Here is a 24,230-nt window from a genome sequence, read left to right on the forward strand (position 1 = left end):
GAAGCTATATCCTCATCTCACCCTCCAACAACTATTGAAAGCAGCCATCACACTTGAGAGGAAGGAAGAGTGTAAAGCAACCCCTGGTGTAACGCAGATACTGGTAGTACCCTTTCAGGAAAGAACACTGGATTTTAGACTGAATTCTCTTGACCTTAAAGAGACAATGGGGGTCATTTACTAAGGGCCCGATTCACGTTTTCCCGACGTGTTACCCGAATATTTCCGATTTGCGCTGATTTCCCCTGAATTGCCCCGGGATTTTGGAGCACGCGATCGGATTGTGGCGCATCGGCGCTTGCATGCACGCGACAGAAATCGGGGGCGTGGCCGAATGAAAACCCAACGGATTCGGGAAAACCGCCGCATTTAAAAAAAAAATCTGTTGCGGAGCTTGCACTTACCTTCACTCAGCCCGGCTCGGTGAACTTTCCGATACTTTTCAGCGCAGCAGCGCCACCTGGTGGACAGCGGAGGGACTACCTTAATAAATCCCAGCCAGACCCAAATCCAGCGCAGAGAACACGCCGCTGGATCGCGAATGGACCGGGTAAGTAAATCTGCCCCAATGTCTAACCAAAATGGCAGGCTGATGCGGATAACCAGGAAGGTTTTAGAAGTAGAGCTACCAAAGAACGAAGTACCGTAAATAGGAGAGAAAGTCCATGGAAGTGTGGGGTTATGATGAAGTAGGCCATATGGCCAGCAACTGTCCATAACAGAGTGTTGTTGCCAACTCTGGGAATTTAAACTAGATCTGTCTCCGGTTGTGGGTCAAACCGCAGGAAGGAGCATGAAGGTATTGCCCCTTATTGGAAGTCCAGGACATAGTTGGCGAGAGTCCGATGGTCAAAGCCAAGTTTAACAGAGTAGAGTTGCCATGCTCAGTGGACACAGGCTCCCAAGTTACAACCCTGGCCCGGGCAGCATTTGAAAAATGTTTCTTAATTAACATGTGTGTGAACCTAAAAGCGGCCAATAACCTTCCGATTCAAACCCTGGGGGTCATGCAAGCTTACACTGAGATCTGGGGTTGAATGGTGTAAGGAAAAGGTGGAGTGGTAGTGCAGAACACCATGGACTCTCAAGTGCCAGTTATCCTTGGCATGAACGTGTTGCAAGCCCTTGATGGACTCATGGCTGGTGAATTGGGGCCAAAGTATTGGAAACATGTTACTGATAATCATCCACCCCACAGAGCCTTGCTGCAAGCTTTTAGACAGTGCCGGGTCAAGGCGGTGCTAGAAGGAGCCACACTGCCACTGCCTGTAGGCACAGGACTAAACTTACAAGGTTCCACAAAGTGCAAGAGAAATCCTTTAATATTGCATCATATCCAATAAACATTAATATACTTCCATATAACCCCCACCCATACCACCCCAGAGGCGCCAAACAGAGAAAAAGGAAAAAAAAAGATAAATAAAAAGAAAAAAAATAATAATAAGATAAAAATTGTATAAACAACAAACAAACAGAAAAAAAAAAAATATTACCTAATACGTGGTCTATTCATCCATAATTGCCAGATATCCCTTGAGGGCAATTTTCTACCTGATGTTCAAATCTCCTTTTGTTCTGCTGTGATCAAAAGATCCAGTTAGAGATGAGCGAACATACTCGTCCGAGCTTGATGCTCGTTCCAGCATTAGCGTACTCGTAACTGCTCGTTGCTCGGACGAATACTTCGCCAGCTCGAGAAAATGGCATCTCCCGCCGTTTAGATTTTTGGCGGCCAGAAACAGAGCCAATCACAAGCCAGGAGACTCTGCACTCCACCCAGCATGACGTGGTACCCTTACACGTCGATAGCAGTGGTTGGCTGGCCAGATCAGGTGACCCTGGGATAGACTAGCCCCTGCCCGCGCTGCTCGGATCATTCTGTGTCTGGATGCCGCTAGGGAGAGAGCTGCTGCTGCTGCAGGGATAGCGTTAGGGTGTTCTATTAGAATAGTGTTAGGCAGGAGTGATTCTACAAGAACCCAACAGCCCTTCTTAGGGCTACAATAACGTTATATGTTTTATTTTTTTTTTGTTTGCTTGTGGCTAGGCTTGCTGGCATTAGTAGTGCAGCTAGTATATTGTGAGGAATTTGCAGGGAGACTTGCGAACGTTCTATTTAGCTCTTAGTGTTACACATATCCATCTCAAACACCAAAGTGAGACAATTTATTAGGGGTTTGATTGAATTAGGCACAGTCTGCCGATTTTATTTTAATTTTTTTTTCAAAACTTAAAGTGACTTAAAATCCAGTTGTTGTGTGCTGTCAGTGTAGGTTAGAAACTAGGCATACAAGAACCCAACAGCCCTTCTTAGGGCTACAATAATGTTATATATATATTTGGTTGATTTGCTTGTGGCTGGCCTTGCTGGCACTAGTAGTGCAGCTAGTACCATATTGTGACGAATTTGCAGGGAGACTTGCGAACGTTCTATTTAGCTCTTAGTGACACACATATCCATCTCAAACACCTAAGTGGGACAATTTATTAGGGGTTTGATTGAATTAGGCACAGTATGCTTTTTCTTTTTTTTTTTTTTTTTTCAAAAGTAAAAGTCATCAGGCACAGCACAAAATCCTGTTCTGTGCTGTCAGTGTAGGTTAGAAACTAGCCATAGCAATAGGCTAGAATCGCTTTCTTAAAAAAACAAAAACACAAAAAAAACACATAAATTTACAGTTTACACTTTAATTTTGAAAATGTTGAACCCGAGGGCTAGGGGTAGAGGACGAGGGCATGGGCGTCCCACTACTGCAGGGGTCAGAGGCCGTGGTCCTGGGACACCACCTGCTGATGAGGGAGCAGGGGAACGCCGCAGAGCTACACTCCCTAGGTTCATGTCTCAAGTTACTGGGACTCGTGGTAGAGCACTGTTGAGACCAGAACAGTGCGAACAGGTGATGTCATGGATTGCGGACAATGCTTCTAGCCATTTGTCCACCAGTCAGTCTTCCACGCAGTCCACCCATGTTACCAAAATCAGCACTCCTCCACCTCAGCCTCCTTCCTCCCAGTCTGCCCCCTCCCAGGAAAATTTGGCATTTGAACCGGCATACTCTGAGGAACTGTTTTCTGGACCCTTCCCAGAGTCACAAACCACTTGTCCGGTTGCTGCTGAGCTCTTTTCCGATGCCCAGGTTTTCCACCGGTCGCAGTCTGTGGGTGATGATGACATTGTTGATGTAGTGGAAGAAGTGTGTAAAGAGGTGTCGGACGATGAGGAGACACGGTTGTCAGACAGTGGTGAAGTTGTTGTCAGGGCAGGAAGTCCGAGGGGGGAGCAGACTGAGGGATCGGAGGATGATGAGGTGACAGACCCAAGCTGGGTTGATAGGCCGGGGGAACACAGTGCTTCTGAGACGGAGGCGAGTCCTCGATGAGAACAGATTGGAAGAGGCAGTGGTGGGGCCAGACAGAGAGGCAGGGCCAGAGCTGGTGCATCAGCGCCAAATGTTTCACGTAGTGAAGCTCCCGTGGCGAGGGCTAGATTTTCGGAAGTCAGGAGGTTCTTTAAAGAAACAACGGATGACCGACGGACCGTGGTGTGTAACCTGTGCCACACCAGGATCAGCAGGGGTTCCACCACTACCAGCTTAACCACCACCAGTATGCGCAGGCATATGAATGCTAAACACCCCACTCAATGGAACCAAGGCCGTTCACCTCCGGCCGGGCACACCACTGCTCCTTCCCCTGTGTCACCTGCTGCCTCTGCTAGTCAGCCCCCTGCCCAGGACCCTGGCCCAAACACCTCCCGTGCGAAAACTACACCTTCGCCTCCACGATCCTCCACAGCATCCACCAATGTCTCCATGCGCAGCGTTTAGCTCTCCATACCCCAGACGCTGGAGCGCAAGAGGAAGTACAGTGCAACCCACCCACACGCCCAAGCCCTCAACGTCCACATCTCCAAACTGCTTAGCCTGGAGATGCTGCCCTATAGGCTGGTTGAGACCGAGGCCTTTCGCAACCTCATGGCGGCAGCCGCCCCTCGGTATTGGGTCCCCAGCCGCTACTACTTTTCCCGATGTGCCATCCCAGCCCTGCACCAGCACATGTCAGACAACATCATCCGTGCTCTGACCGACGCCGTTTCTGACAAGGTCCACCTGACCAGCGGACACGTGGACGAGTGCTGCCGGGCAGAGCCACTATATATCGCTGACCGCACATTGGGTTAACTTGGTGGAGGCTGGGACCGAGTCTGACCCTGGGGCTGGTCATATACTGCCGACGGCGAGGATTGCGGGGCCTACCTCGGTCCAGGTCTCTCAGGCCTACTATGCCTCCTCCTCCTCCCACCCCTCCTCCACCTCCTCCTCCGAATTACCATCCGTGGGCATCAGTCGGTAGCTCTAGGCACAGCAGCAGTACAGTCGCTAAGCGACAGCAGGCTGTGCTCAAACTGCTGAGCCTAGGCGATAAAAGGCACACCGCCCAAGAGCTATTACAGGGCATCACGGCGCAGACTGATCTGCGGCTGGCACCACTGAACCTGAAGCCAGGCATGGTTGTGTGTGACAACGGCCATGTGTTAAATCTCATAGTTCAGCGGTTCCTCAAAACATACCCCAATCTGTCTGATTTTCTCACAAAGGTGCGCCACATCTGTGCGCATTTCAGGAAGTCCAGCACAGATGCTGCCACTCCCAGGGCAGCGCAACGCCGCCTCCAACTGCCGCTCACCGACTGTTGTGCGACATGCCCACGAGGTGGAATTCAACATTAACCATGTTATCCAGAGTTTACCAGCAGCGCAGAGCGATTGTAGACTGCCAGATGTCAACTTCCACCAGAACTGGTAGTCAGGTCAGTCAGCTTCGTCAAGTCTACAATGAGGAGTGGACGTGGATGTCTGATATCTGTCAGGTGCTGGGTAACTTTGAGGAGTCAACACAGATGGTTAGTGGCGATGCCGCCATCATCAGCCTCACCATCCCGCTGCTTGGCCTGTTGAAAAACTCTCTGGTCAGCATGAAGTCGGAAGCTTTGCGCTCATCACAAGAGACGGGGGAAGAAGATTCCCTTGTTGATAGCCAAAGCACCCTCAGGTCTGTTTCTCAGCGCATATCGTAGGAGGTGGAGGAGGAAGAGGAGGAGAATGTTGGCGAGACAGAAGAGGGGACCATTTTTCAGTCCTTCACTGTTCAGTGTGTATGGGCAGAAGAAGAGGAGTTGGAGGAGGAGGAAATGGAGGGTCAGGCCAGTGAGCGGAGTGAATTCTTGCGCGTTGGGACTCTGGCGCATATGGCAGATTTCATGCTAGGCTGCCTATCCCGTGACCCTCGCGTTCAAAGAATTTATTCCAGCACCGATTACTGGGTATTCACTCTCCTGGACCCACGGTACAAGCAAAATCTTTCCACTCTCATCCCTGGAGAGGAAAGGAGTGTAAGAATGCATGAATACCAGCAGGCCCTGGTGCACAAGCTGAAACAGTATTTCCCTTCTGACAGCGCTAATGGCAGAGGGCGTACTTCTGCGGGACAAGTAGCGAGGGAGAGTAGGCGAGCAGGCAGCTTGTCCAGCACTGGCAAGGGTACGCTTTACAAGGCCTTTGCTAGTTTTATGTCACCCCAGCAAGACACTGTCACCTGTCCCCAGTCTCGGCAGAGTAGGGCTGATCTTTACAGAAAGATGGTGAGGGAGTACGTAGCTGACCATACCATCGTCCTAAATGATCACACAGCTCCCTACAACTACTGGGTTTCAAAGCTGGACATGTGGCACGAACTGGCGCTGTACGCCTTGGAAGCTCTTGCCTGCCCTGCCGCTAGCGTGTTGTCTGAGCGGGTTTTCAGTGCAGCGGGTGGCATCATTACCGATAAGCGTACACGCCTGTCGACTGACAGCGCTCACAGGCTGGCGCTTATCAAGATGAATAAAGCCTGGATTTCTCAGGATTTCCATTCTCCACCAGGTGAAAGAAGCTCAACCTGAATAATGTATGCACTTCTCCTCCTCATTTTCCTCCTTCTCCTCCTCTTTGTACACTAAAGCAGAGGAAACTGGCTATTTCTTGCCAGGGCCAACTGGCTCTAGCTATAGTACTATGTATTTAATTTTTCTGGAGGGCCACCTACCCGGTCCTCTGTTTTAAACAATTTTTGGGAGTGCCATATACAGGCACTCAATCTATTTAATTTTTCTGGAGGACCACCTACCTGCTCCTCTGGTTTGAAAACTTTTGTGGACTGCCACATACAGGCACTATCCAAATTAAATTGTCTCCATTGCTACCTCCACACATCATCTCCATAGCTGCCTCCCAAAGTCGTCCATATAGCTGCCTCCATACATCGTCCCCTTAGCAAACGAGCTATGTCAGGTAGATTTTGGGTTGTTTTCATGGCTTCCACGTCAAACTTGTTAACTTTGTCGCCACCCTGCTGTGTTATCCACAAAATATACTGGCCAACTTTTATCATTTACCAATATTATTTCAGCGCTTAATGCGCATCTGTTTACATTCCCCTCACCCGCCATAACCCAAACTTATAAGAACACTACTACACTTGATCTTATACAAAAGGTTCTTAGAAGTGCTGTTTGGGGAGTAGCTGAGAGACAGGGGCTTGGAGAGGCGAAAGCTCGCCTGGCAGCGGACCACCAGCTCCATCCCAAGATCCAACTAACATAGTTTTAATCTACTACTACTTTACTGCCTCCATACATCGTCCCCTTATCAAACGAGCTGTGTCAGGCAGAATTTTCAGGTGTTTCACCAGATACATAATGGAACTCGACCCATCTGTCGCCGCCATGCTGGAGACCTGAAGTTGCAATCATAGCAGCGCTATATGGATGCCCCATACTGTCGCTCTTAATCATGGAACCATTTCCGAAAAAACTATTAAAAATAGAACCGCTATGCTATTCCATTATTCCTAGATGAAATATTCAAATGACCCCGCCTGCTTTGAAAATGATACTTTTTTCAAAGTAAACGCTTCTGGCCCCCAGGCCCATTTTGGGTGGGGAAGAGCCGAGAGACAGGGGCTTGGACAGGCGAAAGCTCGTCTGGCAACGGACCGCCAGCTCCATCCCAAGATTAGGCAGCCTCAGAGACATCCATGCATGCTGCCCCTGCTGTTTCCTGTCCATTTCGCCTCCACAGCGTCCACCAATGTCTCCATGCGCAACTTTCAACTCTCTATACCCCAGACGCTGGAGCACGAGAGGATATACAGCACATCATCCCCTTATCAAACGAGCTGTGTCAGGCAGAATTTTCAGGTGTTTCACCAGATACATAATGGAACTCGGCGCATCTGTCGCCGCCATGCTGGAGACCTGAAGTTTCAATCATAGAAGCAATATGGATGCCCCATACTGTCGCTCTTAATCATGGAAGTCGTCTCCATGGCTGCCTCCACATGTCGTCCCCTTATCAAACGAGCTGTGTCAGGCTAATTTTTCGGGTGTTTCACCAGATACGTTAAGGAACTTGGTCACTATGTCGCCACCATGCTGTGTTATCGACTAAATATACCGTCAACCTTTTGTTGAAATAGGAAATCATTTCAGCGCTTCTTGCTCACCTCCTTTGGTTCCTCTCTGCCACCCATTGGTTTGAAGCCTGAGTCCATTTAGGGTATGTCGCCATGAGACTCTCTAGCCTGCCACTGCTGCCGCTGCCTCTGCATGCCGTCCCCTATAGTGTCAGGGTCAATTATTGCATGTTTTAGATGCTATCTAGCCTCATTCGGTCACTCTGTCATGGCCATGCTGTTGCCCATAATTTTGGCATGATGATGCGATTAAGCAGCCTCAGAGGCATCCATGCATGCTGCCCCTGCTGTTTCCTGTCCATTTCCGTGGTGTTTCCATCCTTTTCTGAGGTTCCCAGGTGTTTGGCCAAGCTTCCCTGTGCAGAACCATGGTCCCCTTGAAAAATGCTCGAGTCTCCCATTGACTTCAATGGGGTTCGTTATTCGAGACGAGCACTCAAGCATCGGGAAAAGTTTGTCTCGAATAACGAGCACCCGAGCATTTTCGTGCTCGCTCATCTCTAGATCCAGTCTCATTTCCCACTTCTCAACATTTGGTGGCTGAGCAGATTTCCAGTTATACATATACATTTAGCTATCAGCAGGCCTTTCATCACATACAATATATGTGACCGCGGGCCCACTACTCCAACTTTAGTACCCAGGACACATATTTTTGGATCATTAGGTATCTGACTTGAAAATATTAATTGTAGTCTTTTGACAACAAAATAAAAAAAATTACAAGGTTCCACAGTGATGGTGGAGCCTAGTCTTCAGATAGGAGTAGCTGCGGGCCACACCTTGTGTCATGTGCAAGATGATCATGTCCTAGTTCGGGTAATGAACATGAATGACCATGTAGTGACATTGCCACCCCAAGAGCACATGGCAGAAGTGCTCTCAGGGTATACAGAAGTGCTCTCTGTATAGGAAGTACAGATCTTAGGTCAATCTGTGGGCTCAGAGGGGGTGGGGTTGACCACAGCAGAGAACTCCAAACTGTCCTCAGTCCTAGCCCCTGCCTGGGTGCTTTCTTCCTACATGAGGCAGACTTTGGCCTTACATAAACACTACAGCATGAGATTCTAACTGGGGATGCTCCCCACTTAGGCACCGTTACCAGCATATTCCTACAGCCATGTATCAGGAGGTCAAGGACATGTTAAAAAAAATGCAAGAGTTGGAGGACGTCCTTGCCGATAAGAGCCCCAGGGCTTCCACAATTGTGTTAGGGCTTCCGGGCCTGTGTGGATTATAGACATCCTAATAATTGCACAAGAGGTGCTTGCCTACCCACTTTCCCGCATTGAGGATTTGCTGGCAGCACCCAATTCTTTTCTAGACTTGGCTAGTGGGTACTGGCAGGTGCAATTGCTGAGAATGATCATGAGAGTCTTTGTTACCCCCATGGGGCTGTTTGAGTTCCTCCGCATGCTATTTGGACTAAACAATGCATCAGCCATGTTCCAGAGACTGATTGAGCTATGCCTGGGGGTCTTAAACTATGAGTGCCTGCAGATCTACCTCAATAACATCATCATATTCTCATCCTCATTCGCAGGGCACCTGAAGCAGTTTGACCGTCTGAAGTTGAAGCCCCACAAATGTCATCTGTTCCGGGAGAGCGTAGAATATTTGGGCCATATAGTTTCCAAAGATGAGGTCTTGCCCGTGGACTCCAGGGTATGTACAGTGCAGCAATGACGCACCCCCCCATACAGTGAATGAACTACGGTCCTTCTTGGGGCTAGTGGGGTATTATTGGCATTTCCTTTAAGACTTTACTAAGATCACAGGTCTTTGTATGCTCTACTTTAGGTAGCCACCCTGGAGGAGGCCAAACAAAGAGTGCTTCCTTGGAATGATGGATGATGCAGAACAGGCCTTTTTGGCATTGAAGAGACTGTTAACCAGAGCTCTGATTCTGGCTTACGCGGGTTATAATTTGCCCTTTGTGCTGCAGACTGACAAGAGCTTGAAGGGTTTGGGGCTGTGCTGACCCCGGTGCAAGACGGCCAGGAGAGAGTCATAGCATACGCCTGCAGACTTTAAGAGAAGGGGAAAAGAAACCTGATAACTACAGTTCAATCAAGCTAGAATTGCTGGAAGTAGTTTGGGCCATTTCATAGAGGTTTTCTGATATCCTGCCTGGGTCACAGTTCACATTGATGATCAACAATAACCCATTAGTTCATCAGGAGATTGCTAAGTTGGGGGCGCTGGAGCAGCTGTGAGTTTTACAGTATCGTCCGGGACGGAAAAATGCTAATGTAGATGCGTTATCCTGTAACCCTGTTGAGACACCTACTGATACCACAGATGAAGACTGGGGAGGAGATGAGACTCCTAACTTCAGTCAACCCATGCCGCCTCATAGGTCTGTTGTGGTTCAGGATATCAAAGCTGAAGTTTGGACCAAGGGTCTAAAGAAGATTAAAGGAATTGGCAGCAAAGTGATCTCCAGATACGAAAAAGTGCGAGATTGGCTACAGAGGTCCTACATCAGATGAGCAAGATGCCCTCTCATCAGATGAGAAGAGGATCTGGCAGCAGACAGAGATCTGGCAGCAGAGAGAGAGGCTGACTGTCCGAGAGGATGTGCTCTACAGGCCAGTGCAGCTACCCTCTGAGATAAGCCCTACCTGGCAAGTGGTGGTGCCTTCCAAGGAGGTGGAGGGAATAGTACTGTGGATGCATGAAAAAAATGGACACTTTGGTTCTACCAAAACTTTTGAGTGGCTACAAAGGTATTATTTCCACCCCAGCATGAGAAGACTAACTGAGGATGTATGTAACAGATCCAGAATTTTGCCTTGCTCGAGCATCAGAGCACCAGGCACCGGTAAGAAAAATCCAAACTTGTTATTCATTACAGCTAGTTATGATGGACTAACTCACTGAGGAAGAATCTGTGCGAGGGTTCAAATAGATCTCTTTACAAAGTTTGCATTTGCCATCCCAGCACGTGACCAAACAGCGGAGACTGTCGCATTGGCCTTATGGAAGAATTTTATTCTGGTGTATGGGTGTCCCAATCAACTGCACTCTGATCAAGGAGCCTGCTTTGAAGGACAAGTCATTGAAGAGCTTTATTACATTACAAAGACCAAACCTTATCAACCGCGAGGTAACGGTGCTTGTGAGTGCATGAATAGAACTTTGCTGCAAATGCTGCAAACCCTAGAAGAGGGAAAGGTGGCCAGACTTTGTGGCTGAGCTAGTGTGGGTCTCCAACAATACGGTGCACTATTCTACAGAATGTTCACCCCTCCTTGCTAATGTTTGGTAGAGGTGGTCTCTATTGCTGGAAACCCAATAGACTGCCCCTTAGATCTTAGAAAAGACCCGGCGCACTATGTTCCAAGAATGGGTTTATTAATCCAATAAAACCATAAAAATTCAATAAAAATTGGTAAAATCAAGACGCGTTTCGGATCCGGAACAGATCCTTCTTCAGTTGTATTACATAGTCTAATTGTGGACAATCATTATATACATATTTTTTGGCGCGTTCCCGGTAACGGGGCGGGAAGCGCCATGCAGAAAAATGAATGGATGACAGATATCATCGATTTTGACAATTAAAAAAATGCATGAGAAACAAATGGAAGAGCATAAAAAATATACATCATATTAACATAATTTAAAAACAAATATAAAAATTAAAACCTTATCTTAAATATGTGATGGATAAATCTCTGACAGTGGAGGTGTGCTACGTATATCGGTACATCCCCGTTCTTTCTCCGGTACGGGGTGAGACAAACTACTAAGATGGATGCGACAGGGATTGTAGAACTACATCTACGGAAGCCTGGAAGGGCCAAATTACTGAAACACACACCGAGGTATACTGTGGAAGACGGTACCCAGTGCGTGCAGAGACAACTTGTCAGTGATGTGTATTACCCGGATTCTACTGTATGGATAACTAGGTCTCCTGCCTGCTATATATCAATAATATGGGGGTTAGGTAAGTATATAATGCTAAAGTGGATAGCAACAGGCTGTACTAAAATCGTTTCGGTAACCTTATTTAGACCTAGTGGTTTCAGCGTTTTTAGTTTGAACATCCAATAGATTTCCTTACGTTTGAGGATTTCGAATCTGTTAGATGTTTCTTTACTGACATGGTCTATTGGAGTGATATTGTATTTAATGTCATGTTTATGTTTCTTTTCCTTATTTCTGGATAAACTGTGTTTGTTGTTACCATGCTGAATACTGAATCTATGTTGATTGAGGCGACAATGGAGGGGTTGTGTTGTTCTCCCTACATACTGTAATCCACACTGGCACTCAATTAAGTAGATTACATAACGGGATTGACATGTCATATTGGTTTTGATCTGAAATTTGTCTTCGGAGTGTTTAGAACAAAAGGTATCAGTACCATGTTTAATCACTTTACAACATTGGCAATTCTTGCTGTTGCATTTAGTAACTTTTTTGTATGCTGGGGGCGGTTTTTGTTGGAGTGTCCTGGCTCTCCTATATGTAAATCTTGGGTTCTCGGAAATATTGTTTTCCAAATATGGATCATTACGCAGAATGTGCCAGTGTTTTCTGACCGCAGTTTCTATCTCTTTGTGGTTGTTAGTATATGTAGTAATGAATCTGATATCTGAGTCTCTATTGTCACCATCGTTTTTCTTTTTCCTTTTTTCTTTTTCTGGGGGTTGTAGACATTCTGCATGGGAATGTTGGCTGGCTCGACTCATAGCGTCTTTTATTAGCTTTTTTGGGTAGCCTTTCTCAGTGAACCTTGTCTCAATGATTTTTGCCTGTTCATGAAAGGTGGTGTCATCTGTGCAATTCTTCCTTATCCTTAAAAATTGGCTGTAGGGTATGTTGTGTAACCATTTTTTATGGTGGTTACTCTTAAAGTTGAGGTAACTGCTGGTATCAACCGTTTTGAAGTATGTTTCAGTTATAATTGTACTCTCATTGTGTTTGATAATTAAATCTAAAAATTCAATTTTTTCTTTTTGGGTATTGAGGGTTAGTTTTATACCCCATTTATTCTTATTGATTTCCTCAAAGTACTCTTCGAGTGCCGTTTTTTCACCTTTCCAGATCATAAATAGGTCATCTATGAATCTGAAATAGGTGATAAGGTGGCCTTTATGTAGTTCCTTGGGGGTAATGTATAAATCTTCAAAAAACCCCATAAAAATATTAGCATATGAGGGACAATAAATAGTGTGATAGGTTGCTGGTAAGACTCTGAACATTCGACACTATCGGGCGGCCGGGGGGTATTTTGGGATTCTTGTGCATCTCGGGGAGATGGTAGAAGTACGGTTTATTAGGTTGGGAAATAGAAATAAATTTCTTTTCTTTTTTTATTTAGGAACCATAACTACTGAGGAATTCTACACATCGAGCGCCCCCGCTCTCTCCCCCCTTCTTTCTTCTTGCTAATGTTTGGGAGAGATAGTTGATATCCCTTCAGCCTCATGATGGTCGCCAACAAACATGAGGTGGAAGAATTGACTTCTCAGACATGGATGGGGGATCATCGTAAAAGCATGCAGGATGTATAACCTGGTCTGAGCCTTCGTGATCTGGTAGCAAATAGAAAGCAGAGAGAACTTCCCTTGCAGATCAGAGACGGTGTGATGGTGAGAAACAAGACAGCCCAAAGGAGAGGGAAGCTGTGTTGGTGGTAGGAACCATAGGCATATGAAGTTGTTTGGTAGCCAAAGCCACACATTCCGGTTTTCAAGGTAAAAAAAAATATGCCTGGGAACTGGGGCTCCGGGCAGGGTAGGAGCACCCCGAAAGACAAGATAGTCGGAGAAAGGAGGAACAAACAAGCACAAACCTCATGTGATATTGTTGAGTGAATGTTACACTCAACGTGAAAGTTTCAAAACTCACCTGAAATGTGGTGATAATAGACCTTTTTAAATTGCCGTCCTCGATAACCACGTCCAACCATGGACCAGGATCCTGGAGACGTGTAAAGAAATGCTTGTAAGGACCCGAGGGGGTAGCGGACCGGCGCTCAGTAACTTGCTCAAAAAAAGTCTCAAATTGTTGGAACCAATTCACATTTATTCTCATGATGCCTGATGAAAGCTCCGGTCCGGAGCTGAAACGCATCCCAACCTGTAATCTGAACTTTTTTTTGAGCAAGTTACTGAGTGCCAGTCCGCTACCCCCTCGGGTCCTTGCAAGTATAGGTTTTCGAGGTCCAGAAGGGAAGCAGGGACCCACCATTATGGTGCATCAGAATTTGAGGCCATGTGCCTTTGTTACTAGACCCCCTGTTACCAAAGAAAGTGTCCCGCAGCTTCCAGATAATCGATGAGGAGTGGTGGCTCCCCCAATGGCTGATCAACCACCGCTGGAACCCAGGACAAAATGTGCCCCTCACAGAGATGGGAGAAGGGTGGGAGAGAGTACCATAGTAGAGGAATCTACCCCATTTTTTCACTCTAAACGTTCCAACTTTGGCAGAAGGCCAGCTCGATTTGAGGATTACATTGTGCAAACTCAGGTTGTCGGGGTGGCAACCCTTAGACCCTGGAGAGGAGGTGTAACAAGGGGCTGCAGTGTGGATCTTTGTCCAGTAGATGACATCAGAGTACAGAGGAGGAGATTGTGGAAGGGGCAGGAAGAAGAAGTGTGTCTGTCGTCTCCCCTGCTACTTTACACACTGAGCACTTCCTGGGAACAGCTCTCCAGATGGGACACAGGCAGGAAGCAACATGTGCTGTCACCTCCTTCCACTGCAGTGCTATGTATGTGCAACATCCTCCACCAGGGCCTAGCCTTTCCTCGTGGCCTGGATGAAGCCGGGGTCTGGAATATCCGAGTGGCTGGCTGCACTGATGTCACGGTGCTTGGTATGGGGAACGGAGACCTTGGCCTGGTAAGGTCTCCAGCAGGTGGAGTGTGCAAGAAAATAGGGGGATAGGCTGATAGAATAGGTTTCTCCCTGGGGCAACCCCGATGTGTAGATAGGGATCCCGGTTGATGGAGGATGGGGAGCTCATGATGGTGTACAGCCTAATCCAGGGATCACTCTCCGACAAGTTGGTGCAGAATAAACTTACAGTTCTTTATTGGAACAGCAGGCAATGGCCTAAAACATCAGCAGAGCTTTAGCTGGAAGGAGATACCTCTTACTATACCTCATCCCATACCTCATCCCAGCCCTGATTGTATTTGCCTTTCCAGCATCTGCCTGGCATTGATTACTAAATATTACCGTCCACCGGGCTCCAATGTGACCTATGACCAGTGCAAGAAAATTCAGAATGAAACATTTAAAAAAGTAACTTCAGTCCATATTTGATGCTGATAGAATTTATTGATAGCAAATGATTGGTTAAAAGAGGATTTGTAGATCAAGTTTCATTCAAATCAAAGGAAAGTGACGCTGAGTAGATGTATTGTACTTAGGAATGACATACAGGATCTATTGCTCCATTATTGTCAATGCATTTCCTACAGTTGTTATTGTTGCAGCGATATAACGGGATCGCATTGTTCAGAGACGGCCAGGAAATAAATAACTTCATCTGATCGCGATCAGGGCCGTACACGTATCTGAAGGCAAAGGCTCTGTTGCTGGGAAGATTTCTCAGACTTTCGAGTCCGTACTTGAGATTATATTTGACATCAGGATTAGCACATTGGTCAATACAAGGAGAGAGCGCGGAGTAGAATATGACACACCCGAGCCGGTCAGCAGCGTCGCCCAAAAGCCACCCAATAGGGGAATCATTGTGCTCGGAATACGCGGTAGGGTATAGCAGGCGATATTCTGCATGATCAGTATAAGGTCCTGTTACTATGGGTTTAGCTGCCACCAGTCGACCTCCTTCATAGATGTGTCCACTATTTAGTCTATTCTGCACCGTACGGCTGCTGATATCCCTCAGGGCAGTCCGCAGAGCCGCTTCTTGTAGACCGCCATTACATTCATTTGCTGTGAACTTGACAAAAAAAGCGTATTCTCCTTGAAGACCCCTGTTATAGCAAAAAGAATAATACAGAAAGTGAAAAAAATTAATCATATTCTGGGTAGAAGGTAATATCTCCTCCTATATATTCTCCATGGACATGAGAGATTATACAATAAACAGAAGAGCTGGAGATGCATGTGAGGGTACATCCACACGACCGTCTGTCCCCATAGACAGCAATGGTTGAATGCTCTCTTTCCCCATGAAAGCACAAATAATGTAGTGCACATTGAGCCAACACACATTTACCTTTCTGTCCCTCAATATTTATCCAGGTAGTAACCACAGGGACAGATTGAGGTTGGTGGAGACCCCTGGGTGAAAAAAAATGTCCCTTCCTCCCAAAAAATTAAAAAGGGAACATTGACCCCAATGTGAATATTGGTTCTCCTGAGATTCCCCAGCAACAATATTGTTCCATTACTGATACCAAAATCACAACTTATCAGCCACAGAGTATGGCAGGTCACCAGCTCCACTGACAGATGGGTCCTGGGACACAGCAGTGTATGCAGAACCTCATCATACACACCTCATCTGCTGCAGAACCTCATCATACACACCTCATCTGCTGCAGAACCTCATCATACACACCTCATCTGCTGCAGAACCTCATCATACACACCTCATCTGCTGCAGAACCTCATCATACACACCTCATCTGCTGCAGAACCTCATCATACACACCTCATCTGCTGCAGAACCTCATCATACACACCTCATCTGCTGCAGAACCTCATCATACACACCTCATCTGCTGCAGAACCTCATCATACACACCTCATCTGCTGCAGAACCTCATCATACACACCTCATCTGCTGCAGAACCTCATCATACACACCTCATCTGCTGCAGAACCTCATCATACACACCTCATCTGCTGCAGAACCTCATCATACACACCTCATCTGCTGCAGAACCTCATCATACACACCTCATCTGCTGCAGAACCTCATCATACACACCTCATCTGCTGCAGAACCTCATCATACACACCTCATCTGCTGCAGAACCTCATCATACACACCTCATCTGCTGCAGAACCTCATCATACACACCTCATCTGCTGCAGAACCTCATCATACACACCTCATCTGCTGCAGAACCTCATCATACACACCTCATCTGCTGCAGAACCTCATCATACACACCTCATCTGCTGCAGAACCTCATCATACACACCTCATCTGCTGCAGAACCTCATCATACACACCTCATCTGCTGCAGAACCTCATCATACACACCTCATCTGCTGCAGAACCTCATCATACACACCTAAGCTGCTGCAGAACATGATACACACCTCAGCTGTTGCAGAACAGATGGATGAGCCGGGCAGCAGAGAGGAGAGGCAGAGGAGAAGCCAAGAGACAGAGGGATGAGCCGAGCAGCAGAGAGGAGAGGCAGAGGAGAAGCCAGGAGACAGAGGGATGAGCCGGGCAGCAGAGAGGAGAGGCAGAGGAGAAGCCAGGAGACAGAGGGATAAGCCGGGCAGCAGAGAGGAGAGGCAGAGGAGAAGCCAGGAGACAGAGGGATTAGCCGGGCAGCAGAGAGGAGAGGCAGAGGAGAAGCCAGGAGACAGAGGGATGAGCCAGGCAGCAGAGAGGAGAGGCAGAGGAGAAGCCAGGAGACAGAGGGATGAGCCAGGCAGCAGAGAGGAGATGCAGAGGAGAAGCCAGGAGACAGAGGGATGAGCCGGGCAGCAGAGAGGCAGAGGAGAAGCCAGGAGACAGAGGGATGAGCCGGGCAGCAGAGAGGAGAGACAGAGGAGAAGCCAGGAGACAGAGGGATGAGCCGGGCAGCAGAGAGGAGAGGCAGAGGAGAAGCCAGGAGACAGAGGGATAAGCCGGGCAGCAGAGAGGAGAGGCAGAGGAGAAGCCAGGAGACAGAGGGATAAGCCGGGCAGCAGAGAGGAGAGGCAGAGGAGAAGCCAGGAGACAGAGGGATGAGCCGGGCAGCAGAGAGGAGAGGCAGAGGAGAAGCCAGGAGACAGAGGGATGAGCCGGGCAGCAGAGAGGCAGAGGAGAAACCAGGAGACAGAGGGATGAGCCGGGCAGCAGAGAGGAGAGACAGAGGAGAAGCCAGGAGACAGAGGGATGAGCCGAGCAGCAGAGAGGAGAGGCAGAGGAGAAGCCAGGAGACAGAGGGATAAGCCGGGCAGCAGAGAGGAGAGGCAGAGGAGAAGCCAGGAGACAGAGGGATGAGCCGGGCAGCAGAGAGGAGAGGCAGAGGAGAAGCCAGGAGACAGAGGGATGAGCCGGGCAGCAGAGAGGAGAAGCCAGGAGACAGAGAGATGAGCTGGGCAGCAGAGAGGAGAGGCAGAGGAGAAGCCAGGAGACAGAGGGATGATCCGGGTAGCAGAGAGGAGAGGCAGAGGAGAAGCCAGGAGACAGAGGGATGAGCCGGGTAGCAGAGAGGAGAGACAGAGGAGAAGGCAGGAGACAGAGGGATGATCCGGGTAGCAGAGAGGAGAGGCAGAGGAGAAGCCAGGAGACAGAGGGATGAGCCGGGTAGCAGAGAGGAGAGACAGAGGAGAAGGCAGGAGACAGAGGGATGATCCGGGTAGCAGAGAGGAGAGGCAGAGGAGAAGCCAGGAGACAGAGGGATGAGCCGGGCAGCAGAGAGGAGAGGCAGAGGAGAAGCCAGGAGACAGAGGGATGATCCGGGTAGCAGAGAGGAGAGGCAGAGGAGAAGCCAGGAGACAGAGGGATGAGCCGGGCAGCAGAGAGGAGAGGCAGAGGAGAAGCCAGGAGACAGAGGGATGAGCCGGGCAGAGGAGACAGAGGGATGATCCGGGTAGCAGAGAGGAGAGGCAGAGGAGAAGCCAGGAGACAGAGGGATGAGCCGGGCAGCAGAGAGGAGAGGCAGAGGAGAAGCCAGGAGACAGAGGGATGAGCCGGGCAGCAGAGAGGAGAGGCAGAGGAGAAGCCAGGAGACAGAGGGATGAGCCGGGCAGCAGAGAGGAGAGGCAGAGGAGAAGCCAGGAGACAGAGGGATGATCCGGGTAGCAGAGAGGCAGAGGAGAAGCGAGGAGACAGAGGCATGAGCCGGGCAGGGGAGACAGAGGGATGAGCCGGGCAGCAGAGAGGAGAGGCAGAGGAGAAGCCAGGAGACAGAGGGTTGAGCCGGGCAGCAGAGAGGAGTGGCAGAGGAGAAGCCAGGAGACAGAGGGATGATCCGGGCAGCAGAGAGGAGAGACAGAGGAGAAGCCAGGAGACAGAGGGATGATCCGGGTAGCAGAGAGGAGAGGCAGAGGAGAAGCCAGGAGACAGAGAGATGAGCCAGGCAGCAGAGAGGAGAGGCAGAGGAGAAGCCAGGAGACAGAGGGATGAGCCGGGCAGCAGAGAGGAGAGGCAGAGGAGAAGCCAGGAGACAGAGGGATGAGCCGGGCAGAGGAGACAGATGGATGAGCCGGGAGCAGAGAGGAGAGGCAGAGGAGAAGCCAGGAGACAGAGGGATGAGCCGGGCAGCAGAGAGGAGAAGCCAGGAGACAGAGAGATGAGCCGGGCAGCAGAGAGGAGAAGCAGAGGAAAAGCCAGGAAACAGAGGGATGAGTCGGGCAGCAGAGAGGAGAGGCAGAGGAGAAGCCAGGAGACAGAGGGATGAGCCGGGTAGCAAAGAGGAGAAGCCAGGAGACAGAGGGATGAGCCGGGCAGCAGCGAGGAGAGGCAGTGGAGAAGCCAGGAGACAGAGGGATGAGCCACGCAGCCGAGAGGAGAGGCAGAGGAGAAGCCAGGAGACAGAGGGATGAGCCGGGCAGCAGAGAGGAGAGGCAGAGGAGAAGCCAGGAGACAGAGGGATGAGCCGGGTAGCAGAGAGGAGAGACAGAGGAGAAGGCAGGAGACAGAGGGATGATCCGGGTAGCAGAGAGGAGAGGCAGAGGAGAAGCCAGGAGACAGAGGGATGAGCCGGGCAGCAGAGAGGAGAGGCAGAGGAGAAGCCAGGAGACAGAGGGATGAGCCGGGCAGCAGAGAGGAGAGGCAGAGGAGAAGCCAGGAGACAGAGGGATGAGCCGGGCAGCAGAGAGGAGAGGCAGAGGAGAAGCCAGGAGACAGAGGGATGATCCGGGTAGCAGAGAGGAGAGGCAGAGGAGAAGCCAGGAGACAGAGGGATGAGCCGGGTAGCAGAGAGGAGAGACAGAGGAGAAGGCAGGAGACAGAGGGATGATCCGGGTAGCAGAGAGGAGAGGCAGAGGAGAAGCCAGGAGACAGAGGGATGAGCCGGGTAGCAGAGAGGAGAGACAGAGGAGAAGCCAGGAGACAGAGGGATGAGCCGGGCAGCAGAGAGGAGAGGCAGAGGAGAAGCCAGGAGACAGAGGGATGATCCGGGTAGCAGAGAGGCAGAGGAGAAGCGAGGAGACAGAGGCATGAGCCGGGCAGAGGAGACAGAGGGATGATCCGGGTAGCAGAGAGGAGAGGCAGAGGAGAAGCCAGGAGACAGAGGGATGAGCCGGGCAGCAGAGAGGAGAGGCAGAGGAGAAGCCAGGAGACAGAGGGATGAGCCGGGCAGCAGAGAGGAGAGGCAGAGGAGAAGCCAGGAGACAGAGGGATGATCCGGGTAGCAGAGAGGCAGAGGAGAAGCGAGGAGACAGAGGCATGAGCCGGGCAGAGGAGACAGAGGGATGAGCCGGGCAGCAGAGAGGAGAGGCAGAGGAGAAGCCAGGAGACAGAGGGATGATCCGGGCAGCAGAGAGGAGAGACAGAGGAGAAGCCAGGAGACAGAGGGATGATCCGGGTAGCAGAGAGGAGAGGCAGAGGAGAAGCCAGGAGACAGAGAGATGAGCCAGGCAGCAGAGAGGAGAGGCAGAGGAGAAGCCAGGAGACAGAGGGATGAGCCGGGCAGAGGAGACAGATGGATGAGCCGGGAGCAGAGAGGAGAGGCAGAGGAGAAGCCAGGAGACAGAGGGATGAGCCGGGCAGCAGAGAGGAGAAGCCAGGAGACAGAGAGATGAGCCGGGCAGCAGAGAGGAGAAGCAGAGGAAAAGCCAGGAAACAGAGGGATGAGTCGGGCAGCAGAGAGGAGAGGCAGAGGAGAAGCCAGGAGACAGAGGGATGAGCCGGGTAGCAAAGAGGAGAAGCCAGGAGACAGAGGGATGAGCCGGGCAGCAGCGAGGAGAGGCAGTGGAGAAGCCAGGAGACAGAGGGATGAGCCACGCAGCCGAGAGGAGAGGCAGAGGAGAAGCCAGGAGACAGAGGGATGAGCCAGGCAGCAGAGAGGAGAGACAAAGGAGAAGCCAGGAGACAGAGGGATGAGCCGGGCAGCAGAGAGGAGAGGCAGAGGAGAAGCCAGGAGACAGAGGGACGAGCCAGGCAGCAGAGAGGAGATGCAGAGGAGAAGCCAGGAGACAGAGGGATGAGCCAGGCAGCAGAGAGGAGAGACAAAGGAGAAGCCAGGAGACAGAGGGATGAGCCGGGCAGCAGAGAGGAGAGGCAGAGGAGAAGCCAGGAGACAGAGGGACGAGCCAGGCAGCAGAGAGGAGATGCAGAGGAGAAGCCAGGAGACAGAGGGATGAGCCGGACAGCAGAGAGGAGAGGCAGAGGAGAAGCCAGGAGACAGAGGGATGAGCCGGGCAGCAGAGAGGAGAGGCAGAGGAGAAGCCAGGAGACAGAGGGATGAGCCGGGCAACAGAGAGGAGAGGCAGAGGAGAAGCCAGGAGACAGAGGGATGAGCTGGGCAGCAGAGAGGAGAGGAGAGGAGAAGCCAGGAGACAGAGGGATGAGCCGGGCAGAGGAGAGGCAGAGGAGAAGCCAGGAGACAGAGGGATGAGCCGGGCAGCAGAGAGGAGAGGCAGAGGAGAAGCCAGGAGACAGAGGGATGAGCCGGGCAGTAGAGAGGCAGAGGAGAAGCCAGGAGACAGAGGGAAGAGCCAGGCACCAGAGAGGAGTAGCAGAGGAGAAGCCAGGAGACAGAGGGATGAGCCGGGCAGCAGAGAGGAGAGGCAGAGGAGAAGCCAGGAGACAGAGGGATGAGCCCATGGAGCCATGTGCCAATTGTGAAAGATTATTAGTTCTGTTTTGTCCATGTTAAGTTTTAGAAATGGTAAGAAAATAGAAGAAAATATTGGAGAGGTATTGAAAGTCATGGGACTTAATGACCTATCCTAGACCAGAGGTGTAGATGGAGGAGAGTAGGGGTCACAGGACAGAACCTTGATTGATGCCAACAGCAGGGGGGGGGGGTTGGTCGGTGAAGAGGTGGTGTGAGAGTGATGTTTTTACTTAGTAAACTTTCTATTTTCTATTTACAGTGACAGGTGTGATAGCTGACATTGTCCAGCCACACACCAGCGATCTGCCAGGAGATAGAGGAGCCGGATAGTGAGTCATCAGAGAGGGAAGCTAAAAATTTGGTATAAAATGTCATGGTAAATCTGAAGTTTTCTTCTGGCTGTGACACACAGTGACCTCTGATGACTCAGTGTCCGGCTCTCCTCTCTCCCGGCAGATCGCTAGTGTGTGACTGGACAATGTCAGCTGTCAGGGCGGACAGTCTAAGTAAAAATAGTTTACAGGGAGAGTGCAGACATGATACATAGATTGTTCCAGTGATCTGTCTTCACCCTGTGTAGCCCATGTACAGCGCCGGATGAAGACGCCTGTTAGCATTGACATTTACAGAACAAGACGGAAAGCTTTCAAGGTAGATTTTTAATTATAGCTCACAAACCCCTAATAAACCTTATTAGAAAATGTAGTAAAACTCCTACTTGGAAAGTATAAATGATATCCCAGAAAAATTATTTTACTAATATCTACTAAATATATATGACAGGAACACCAGAGATAAGTAGAGGATCTGTATAGATGGGTGTATAAAGTGGGCAGCCAAACCCAAACACAAGGAAACAATTCGAGAAAAGCTAAGAAAATATAAGATACGGACAAGGCCAGATGATGTATCTTATATAAAGAAAGATAGAGCACTAAAAATGACATACAGGAGGTCCCCTACTTAAGAACACCCGACTTTTAGACAACCCCGGTGGTGGTGACAGTGGTGGTGGTGGTAGTAGCTGCAGTGGTGGTGCTGGTGACAGTAAAATACAGAACATGGAGCAGAAGGTTTGGTAAAAATACAATATAAACCTGTGGAACGTGATGTGTGGATGGTCGAGGCCGGGTATGTGACATCAAGGTCACACATTACATGTACAATACTTACGAAAAGATGTTGTTATTGATATAAGTGGTTGCTCTGAACACAGCATCAGGCTCCAGAGGCGTCACAGCCAGAATGTAAGCGGCCAGGCACAGCAGTGTGAGGGTCATGTGTCCCATCTTCACCTGGAATCAGGAAAAAACAAGGACACAGTGACTGCACCAGCAGCAGAATAGTGGGTGCAGCTCTGGAGTATAATACAGGATGTAACTCAGGATCAGTACAGGATAAGTAATGTCATGTATGTACAGTGACTGCACCAGCAGCAGAATAGTGAGTGCAGCTCTGGGGTATAATACAGGATGTATCTCAGGATCAGTACAGGATAAGTAATGTCATGTATGTACACAGTGACTGCACCAGCAGCAGAATAGTGAGTGCAGCTCTGGGGTATAATACAGGATGTAACTCAGGATCAGTACAGGATGAGTAATGTCATGTATGTACACAGTGACTGCACCAGCAGCAGAATAGTGAGTACAGCTCTGGGGTATAATACAGGATGTAACTCAGGATCAGTACAGGATAAGTAATGTCATGTATGTACATAGCAGCAGAATAGTGAGTGCACCTGCAGAATCAAAATAAAAAAGAAGCCACATTAAAATATTTTAGGGCTTATATAGATATAATTTGGTGTAACTGTCCCTTAATCCCGTCTCCCATATGTAAGGCACATTCCATTACGTGTAATAGATGAATTGGCTGGACATGTTTTCTTTCATTTAAAAAAAGAAATGCAGATGTAGGACATGTGACAGATGTGTGATGTGGGGATCCCCTGTAAGTACCTGCTAGTAATGAGAGGAGGAGCATAGTGACTGCATCTACAATGTGGACAATACCTGAGGATGTGGCAATGTCTTTGATGTCCCTGTGATGTCTCTGATGCTCCTGGGATGTCTCTGATGCTCCTGGGATGTCTCTGATGCTCCTGGGATGTCTCTGATGCTCCTGGGATGTCTCTGATGCTCCTGTGATGTCTCTGATGACTTGGTGATGATCTTACACAGAATTTATACCTTCCACATGAGCAGCTTTTTTCTTTGGAACTAATAAAGTGGATATTTAGTACGGTAATAATGTAAGATAAGAAGAAGAATGTCCCCTCCTATCATTAGCAAATAAATGATTTATGTAAAATCGATCCCCGTCCTCCCACAGTGTAAACAACTTTCAGATAATCAAGTAACAGCTACGTGGCCCCGGATGACCTGCGTGATCTTCACATCAGTTATGTATATTGGGAAAGGTGCAGCGTTAATAAAAATTGATTCTGGGATGTCTCTGATGCACCTGGGATGTCTCTGATGCTCCTGGGATGTCTCTGATGCTCCTGGGATGTCTCTGATGCCCCTGTGATGCTCTAAGCTTCTGCTGTGCAGAATTTATACTCTTCCACATGAACTAATTTTCCTTTTTTTTTCATAAAATTTTATTTTTAGGAATTCTCAAGAAGAGTAGGAGAATGGCTGCCTCATCATTTTAGTGAATAGAAGCTTAAAATAGCCTAGAAAAACAAGAAAAACAAGAAGGCAGAAGACTTGTGTAATCCTCTAGGGTCAAACACGAAGAAATGGGTGATCAAGCTCACCA

The 24,230-nt window shown here is 49.2% G+C and overlaps 1 protein-coding gene across 1 annotated transcript; it reads right to left on the reverse strand.

Moving 5' to 3' along the window:
* Window positions 1–14,797: 14,797 nt before the first annotated feature.
* LOC140122781 (uncharacterized) lies at window positions 14,798–23,617 on the reverse strand. Its single transcript, XM_072143981.1, has 3 exons — window positions 23,480–23,617; window positions 22,638–22,759; window positions 14,798–15,479 (listed from the first exon to the last, which is right to left on the reverse strand). The coding sequence occupies exons 2-3, from the start codon at window positions 22,751–22,753 to the stop codon at window positions 14,906–14,908; spliced, it is 690 nt and encodes a 229-aa protein (XP_072000082.1). The 5' UTR covers window positions 22,754–22,759; window positions 23,480–23,617; the 3' UTR covers window positions 14,798–14,905.
* Between the last annotated feature and the right edge of the window lie 613 nt (window positions 23,618–24,230).

The sequence above is a fragment of the Engystomops pustulosus genome, chromosome 3 (assembly GCF_040894005.1).
Source record: "Engystomops pustulosus chromosome 3, aEngPut4.maternal, whole genome shotgun sequence".
Classification (NCBI taxonomy): Eukaryota; Metazoa; Chordata; class Amphibia; order Anura; family Leptodactylidae; genus Engystomops; species Engystomops pustulosus.

Bases quoted from the DNA above. Each gene is read 5' to 3' on its own strand.
- LOC140122781 (XM_072143981.1), bottom strand. From the start codon at position 22,753: ATGGGACACATGACCCTCACACTGCTGTGCCTGGCCGCTTACATTCTG. The intron at 15,480-22,637 runs GTAAGTATTGTA...TTGCTATAACAG, and splicing joins ATCAATAACAACATCTTTTC to GGGTCTTCAAGGAGAATACG.